The sequence below is a fragment of the Verticillium alfalfae genome, genomic scaffold (assembly GCF_000150825.1).
Source record: "Verticillium alfalfae VaMs.102 supercont1.1 genomic scaffold, whole genome shotgun sequence".
Classification (NCBI taxonomy): domain Eukaryota; kingdom Fungi; phylum Ascomycota; class Sordariomycetes; order Glomerellales; family Plectosphaerellaceae; genus Verticillium; species Verticillium alfalfae.
Window position 1 is genome coordinate 2,497,126 of NW_003315038.1, and position 7,786 is coordinate 2,504,911.

At 54.8% G+C, this 7,786-nt stretch overlaps 2 protein-coding genes across 2 annotated transcripts in view; both read right to left on the minus strand.

Annotated features, from left to right (window-relative positions):
• The window catches only part of VDBG_00763 (heat shock protein Hsp88), a gene marked incomplete at both ends in the record, with an annotated part of 2,730 nt that extends 1,193 nt beyond the window's left edge, over positions 1-1,537 (minus strand). The window contains 2 exons of the mRNA XM_003009035.1: positions 75-1,200; positions 1,467-1,537. Coding sequence (XP_003009081.1) covers positions 75-1,200; positions 1,467-1,537 — 1,197 coding nt within the window. The remainder of the gene's footprint in view (positions 1-74; positions 1,201-1,466) is intronic.
• Positions 1,538-2,966: 1,429 nt separating this feature from the next.
• Positions 2,967-4,842, minus strand: VDBG_00764 (chitin synthase D; the record flags this gene model as incomplete). Its single annotated transcript, XM_003009036.1, has 2 exons — positions 2,967-3,368; positions 3,436-4,842. The coding sequence occupies 2 exons, from the start codon at positions 4,840-4,842 to the stop codon at positions 2,967-2,969; spliced, it is 1,809 nt and encodes a 602-aa protein (XP_003009082.1).
• Positions 4,843-7,786: the final 2,944 nt, after the last annotated feature.

Sequence of the window (7,786 nt, forward strand, 5' to 3'; positions counted from 1 at the left end):
CGCCCCTGTTAAAGACTGTCAGGCTCGTCTCCTCATCAAAAAATGTCGGCAGCCTTCTCCCAGGCAAACTCGACGGGGTAGCTCATGATGTCCTGGACGGTGAAGTCACGGACACGGAAGACGGGGGACAGAATGGCGCAGCTGAAAGCGCAACCACGGGCGACGGCCTCGTCCTGGTTGAGGGTGAAGGACAGGGGCTTGCCGAAGAACTCCTGGATCCTCTCCTTGAGGGCGGGCACACGGGAACCGCCGCCGAGGATCTCAATCACGTCAATGTCATCCTTGGTCAGCTTGGCGTCGGCGAGGGCCTGCTCAAGGGGAACGTGGACGCGGGCCAGGAGAGGCTCAACCATGGCCTCGAACTCCTGGCGCGTGATCATGGCGGAAACGTCAATGTCGTTCATGAGGGACTCGACGTTGACAGGGGACTGCTGGTTCGCCGACAGAATCTTCTTGCACTTCTCGGCAGCGGCAACGGTACGAGCGTAGGCCCTGGGGTGGGTGTTGATGTCGCAGCCGTACTTGCCCTTGAACTCCTTCTGCAGGTGGTCGACAATGGCCTTGTCGAAGTCGCGGCCGCCAAAGTGGCGGTCGTAGGTGGTCGCCTTGACGGCGAGCTCACCCTTCTTGAACTCGATGATGGAGCAGGTGTAGTTGCTGTGGCCAATGTCAATGAAGGCGACGCGGCGGGGGGCCTCCTCGGGCGCAGGGAGGTCGAGCTTGGTGATACCCCAGCCGAGAGCGGCAGCGGTTGTGTCGTTCATGAGGCGGAGAAGCTTGAGGCCGGCAATCTCGGCAGCGTCGATCAGAGCGCGACGCTGGATGTCGGTGAACCAGGCGGGCACACTCATGACAAGGTCAGAGACGGGCAGCTTGATCTCGGCAGCGGTGGTCTGCTTGATCTTGCTCAGGTACATGCCGATGAGCTGGGTGTTGGTGAACTTCTCCTTCTTTCCAAGATAGTTGACCTCGGCGCCGACCTGGCCGTTCATGTCGACGAGGGGAGCGGTGATGTGCGTCTGCTCGATCTGGGTATCGGGGTCGTTGAAGCTTGCGGCCGGGCGAGGCGCTTCAGGGAGCCGACAGTGTTCTTTGAGGTTGGGACATTTCTTGCGTCTTGGCAGTCTCGCCGAGGTATCGCGACTTGGGGCCGAAGCCGACAAGGGAAGGGGTGGCACGGTTGGAGACCTCATTGCAAATCTGTATAGGTAGGAGGCAGCATGTCAGCCATCTTGGTCGCAAGATGTGGGTTCGAGATGGGAGGGGACCGGCCGGAGAAGCAGGGAGGGGCTACTCACAACGTCAACGCCACGATTGCGGGCGACAGCAATGACCGTCTTGAGGGTTCCGAAATCGACACCTGATGAGGAGGGATGGATCGTCAGTGATCAGTTTCAAAGCAGTTGCCGTTTGGTCAAGGGAAGCATGTGAGCAAAGACTCGGGTTTCGGGACACCAGAGCCTTACGGCTTGCGCGCAAACCGGGGGGGGGGAGTGGAAGCAGCAGGAATAGGGAACAACCTACCAACGACACTCATGGTGGCGGTAGCAGTCGGGTTCTGCGTATGTGAAGTGGGATGGAACGAGGTGACGATACTCTCTCTGGCTTCAGTAGCAGCCAAAAGACGAGACGATGTTGTGGTGGGAATAGGATGGGCGGGGGTGAGGTGTTGTTCGCAGGTTGGGTATGGATGCGCGGTGTGTGGTCTGTGGTCTTTGGTGTGGTGAGGGAAAGTCGTTGGAGTGGCCGATTAGATAAAGGTTGCAGCGGCAACAGGTGAAGAAAAAAGTTCAGCAGCCAGGCAGAGAGACCAGAGAGGGAGAGAGAGAGAGAGAGAGGCAGGGCCGGGCGTGCGCTACGAGGCTAAGGTGCCTGATTTGACGACGTTTGATAATGGTGTGGGCGGAAAAAAAAAAGCCAGCACCACCCAGACGTTTGTGAGGCAAGCAGCGCAATCCCTCTTTCTCCCACCCCCCTCCCGATGGAGGGGTTGCTGCTGGTCTGTCCTAGTGGCTACTTGGTCAGTACTTCGCGCCCGAGGCGGTGACAGGCGCGAGGCGGCCACATCAGGGGGTCCGACGGCGTCATCTCAGTGGATGAACTGCCCCTCGCAGCCCCGTCCTGCTGCCGCCCGCAAGTACCCATCGCGTACCCCCTTGGAACCTGCCCCGCCAACGACAGACTTGTCCATCCTGTCATCGAACAGGAAAGAACTTTCTCGACGACTCGCGAATTTCCTGCTTGTTTCCAAAACACCTCCCCAGCCAGCCAGTGATTGATGATCAAGCCATCCGCACACAGTGCACGAGTCCTCAGCGTCTTCCCAGCGTCATAATATTAGCTGACCTTTACGTCAACCGCACCAACCCATTAGCTACTCGCCCCTGTCTCGGCGCTCTTGGGCTTTGTCCTCACCGTCAGTCTCTTGTTTTGCAGGGCAGCTCGCGACATGCGCATTACCCCACCATCGCCCCTCATTCACAAGGATCTCTTACAATGCCCCACGCTCGTTGACCATCGTAAATACAGTGCACACATGCTCTACGCTAACCACGCACAGTGCTGTCGACCGCTGGTCTTGGCGGCTTGGAAAACTTACGTCGAAGCCTCACTTCTGCCTGTTTGTTGGTGACTTTGATCACTACCACGTGGCATGGGTCATTATCGTGAGCTCCAAAATGGAGACACCGTCTCCAAATAGAATACATCGTCAGGCAGGCATTGGTCGAGCCAGGAAATTTTACACGAAAAATTCAACATCAAATCCGACGACAGTCCGTTGCCATCCCTTGGCTCTATTTGACTTATCAGATCAGGTGAAATATCGTCGGCCTGACACATCATGTCGTCCGCTGCGCCGCTCCCACATCTACTTCTTCGAATTCCCAGCGTGTCATCAGGTTCCCTGTCGCCAAACTACACAGGGCCTGCGCTTTTCTGGGCACGGTCCCACGAGGGTAAGCCCTCTACACGATTGGAGCTGGCCGTAAAATGATGTACGACTGGCTCTGCTGTGCGAGTTCGAACTTCTTCCGGTCCTCCTCGTCCATGACGCTTTCCAATCGACGCGGAGGAGCCCCATAGTTGCCGTAAGTCTGACTATGGAGAGTGCTGTCGAAGCTTTCACGAGGATCAGGCGCCAAGCGGGTGCCAGGCTCCGACGCCTCTCCACTCCCGCCGGCTGCGATGCTGACGAGAGACTCGTCGCCGTGCGTGAAGAAGCCTCCGTGCAGCTGATTCCGTGCTGCGAAGCGGCCGTCGATCTCATCCGGCGGCCGTACCACGCTGGTCTTTCTGCCGAGGCCACCGCCTTGGTTTCCCTTGAACATTAACTCGCTAGAATGCCCACTATGGAGCCTGTTGTGTGCCTCTATGCAAGGGTCAAACAGAAGTACCTGCTGCAGCGCTTTTTGCCCGGCCGTGAAGATACCGTACAAGAACGGGGGAGGGTAAATCGAGTATTGGAATTGCTGGCTTTTGTGTCCGACGTTGGTACAGCCAAACCTTGAACCGCTTGAGCTTGGCTCCAAAATATATCATCAGAAGCCAGTTCAGCCCCAGGGAAACGGCGATGAACCCGACAGGCAGCTGATCAACCTTTTTCGACGTTGTGATGATGGCGAGGACCATGATAAAGAACAATAGAGCCGTTGTGCGGATTGTATTCTGCATGAAGCGAACGAAGATTAGGACCGGATATCGTTTCCAAAGCCGCCAGTCCGTGAGCATGCACGCTTCATTGGTGATGAAACCTAGAAACCATCTTCGACGTTGTTTGATGAGGGACTTGGTCGTTTGCGCGGCCTCTGTTTTGCAGAAGGCGGATGTGCACATTTGGATCTGATACCGCTTCTTCGCTCCGATCATGAACAAATGCGTCAGCCAACGATCTTCTCCCAGGTGGCATTTGGCGAAGTCGAAGAGGTCGTCGCACTGCTCGGCCTTGTCTGCGAAATAGTATTTCGCCATCCTACGGAATGCAGAGAACCGGAGCATTGTCAGAGCACCGGGCAGGCAAGTGACAGAGCCACATCCTGACTCGACAGTGCGCTCAAAGAGCTGTCCGTGGACGTACTCTATGTCTTGAAGAATTGTTATGAGGCTGTGCTTCCTGGTGGTGGATGTGATGACTCCAGTCATGGCCAGCATGTCTCGTCGGTTACCTGGGCTCAGCTCCATGTCATAGACGAAATTCTGCAGACAATGTCGATCCAAAATGCAATCCGAGTCGATGAAAAGAATGAACAAGTTGTCGTTGCGCTGGATGTAGTGCCGATAGACTTTATCGATGAGCTCGAACGTGGCCTTCTGACAGTGTCTCTTACCGCCATGCGAAAATCTGGAGACTGTTATACGGGCCAGTTTGTAAATGACATCGATACTCTTGGGGTAGGACTCGAGGGTCAAGGAAATGCCCAGACTCTCAATGGTCCTTAGGTAGAGTTCATCCTCCTGGTCGCCATCGAACGACAAGAAGACATGGATACATGACGGTGGATAGTCGCAGTCAACAACAGAATTGACAGCCTTGACGAGTATATCCGGTTCCTCCTTGTAGCATGGCATGACAATGACAACTTTAGGTGCAGACACTTCATCGAGGACCTGCTTGATTCTCTTGGTGCGGCCGAGTTGATTGGTGACCAGCTGGTAGATGCAAAAGAGCCAGGGAACTGTTAGAAGACCAGCAAAACACCAAAATCCGAACCATTGTAGAATCTCGACCATGCCAGCTGGCCAAACTCCGACGACAGCAGCGGGAAGCGGCAGGGTGACAACCATAATGGGAAGGAAGATGGACCTTATTCTCGATGAGCAGTTGTGTTGGGCACCTGGGTGCATTGAAGATGTGACTGTCATACCTCAGCGCTGTGAAAAGTACGGCAACGACGACGGAAAGCACTCTGATGGTCCAGTGTTCTGCTTTGACGAAGACCTTCCAGAGGCAATAGAGAAATGCAGCGATCCAAAGAAACCACTCCAGCGCAGCAGCAAGCATCACAACCCCCACAATGGAGGTATATATTATCTGGGTGCGTTAGCGGTCTGGCGAAGATCCTGAAGGTATAGCTTGGATCTTACGTCTTGCACTGGCCAATCGTCCATATCATCGTCAGACATGATGCGCTTAGACCCAGCACAAATAGGTATTGATGCAGGAGCCGCTAGATATACCGAACTGGAGAAGAAGAGAGAGAAAAAATATTGGTGACGCTCTCACAGGCAAGGCTGAGGGCAGAGTCGCTCCGATGGCCGAAAAGTCGCGGTGAGAAGCGACGGGTAATCGCAGTTGCCCCTGTAATCCGGTCGGGTAACTGCAGCACCGATGCTGGTGTTGTGCTATCTTTATAAATGTAACCTCGTGGTTGGTTCACTCGGCCTGATCGGGACTCGAGAATAAAATCTTTGTGCAACCGTATTCACCTGCGTCTGACTCCCAGGGTGTGGAATCCTTTGGTGAATTGCCAGCCTGTTGACCGAGGTAGGAACAGCAAGATGCGGCAGCTCCACGTCCTGTGACCATCTTCAGGCATAGAATATCGCAAATGCAATGAGACGAGTTCAGAAAGAGATGGATCCTTCTGTCATCGTCCCGCCGTAGCCACGGTGTGACAGAGATGACGATCAGTTGCTCAAGGCCGTGGCGAACGAAGGCAGACATGTCAACGAGACAACGAGAATATGCTGACAATGCTAGACCCATCTCGGAGGCCGGAGGCCATCCTTGCCTGACCTTATGAAATCTGTGTGGAGACGTCTTCGTCGTCAACACTGAGCGGCGCAATACGGGCCGTGAGTAAGGTTGGCCCATCCAACATCTTGTAGCATAGCGTGCCCCTTCATCGCGCCTTCTGTCTCAGTGGGCCCACTGGCTGAGCAGTCATGTGGTTTGTGGTTGTGCCTGACCATTCTACATTGCAAATCCAGGGCGTGGTCGCGATCAAGTGGCGGATCGGGTTGATTTGACTGCCGGGGAAGAAGGGGCCTGCCCACTTGTTGCCTCATTTCGACAATAGATCTTGTCGTTCATATACATCCGTGGGCGTGAATAACTACTTCGACATAGCAATGGCCACCGAGTCACGTTTGGCCATTGGAGCCTGCCTGCAGCCCCGGCGAGCTTGGCCACGGGCAGGCTCTTGGGTGTAGCTCTTGCCAAACAAGTCAGGCCAACCCCGTGTCCATTCAAGCGACCCCGACCTTTCACAGAACCAGCAAACTCGGGTGGTCTAGGGAAAAAGCAGACCATCACAACAAGGTCACATCAAACTGTTCCGCCGACACAGTTCTCTAACGACCGCAGAGATCTTTGTTCGCTGTTGCCAGAACTAACGCATGTAAATGGAATGCTGACCCGAGGCTCAACAATCTTGCTCTCTAGCTATGTGCTTCCAATCCAGACTGGTACATCGGCTCCTGTTCTGGACATGCGTCCGACCTCGTCAGTAAAACCAGGATGATGAAGGGCGCGTCACATTGCAGCTGCCGTCATTTTGCGAGACCTTGAACCACAGCACCGCGTGCGTGGGGCTTCGTGACTGTAGCCGCTGCCGTTGCTTGTTTGTGGTGCGCGCCACTGTTGATAGTCCGACACAATACGACGTGGCGCATGGCGACGGAGTAGTATCTTGCCTAGAAGTTGGTGCGGCATACGCTGTTGTTTGTCAATGCGTGACAACGTTAGTAGTTGACCTTCCAGCTCTGTGGTCATGCTAGGAGTTTCCGAACTGCTGGTGCCACCTCCAGGCGCAAGCCTTTTGTCGGCAACCCGAAGAAACCGCAGCCGTAGTGCTGTTGTGTTCGACTACTGTCTATGTGAGTGATGAGGACCGGATTTGATCTCGTGCGTGTCAAGTCCTATTGTGAAGGCGGGCAGTGCCCCTTTTGGTTAGCAAATCTTAAGTTCTTCCTAGGGTTGACATCGACGTTGACGCATGCAGGCGGCGTTATGGCGCGGCGCAAATCGTCCATTCGACGAGCTACGCTTGCGAGACATATCGTCGACCAAGGAAGCAGCGACTTGCTGGGCCTTGTCGTCGATAGTGGCGCGGCCACGACAAAAGGGAGTATATTTGGGCGCTCTGGCGAAGTGCTGGCTACGCTTTCTGGAGGAGTCGTACCAGTCTACATCACTTAGCTGGAGTTTGCGCGATCGTTGGCCGATCCGCTCTTTGCCTCGTTCCACGCGGTTGTGGTGATGGCTGCTGGGCTTGTCGGTTCCTAGTTGATTGTGAATAAGTAGGTTTTATGGCGGAGTATGGTTTGAGTTCACCATCTTGTTCTTCATTTTCGCGGAGATCGTAGTTGAGCACCAGGTTTTTGATGCGTTGTTGCTCCTCCCTCTCGACTTGCTGTTGGTTCTTCATCGCCACGGCGAAGTTAGAGTCGGACGGCACTTCAACAGTACGTGTCTGGAAATATAGTCAGTAAACAGAAGAAAACGTCGACGCGGAGGCGAATGCGAGACCGACCTGTTGGCGGTTGCCCTTCTTCGTGAGGAGTGAGAATGCCATCGTAGGTCCTGGTCCAGAGGTGGCTGGCTCTATAGGCTCGGCTCCAGATGAAGCCTCCTTCGTCTTGCCACGAACCGGGAGTGGAACATCGAAAAGCGGCTTTCTCTCAAATTTGCGCGACTCAAGACTCTCAGCCATCATCTTTGCATACTCGCGTTCAAAATCGGCCTCGGCTTCTGGTCGATCTGCTGTTCTTGGCGCGTGACAACATAGCCTCATCTCTGACACAGAAAGCGAGTCCATGGCTGACCCATGGTGTCCTCGTCATCAAT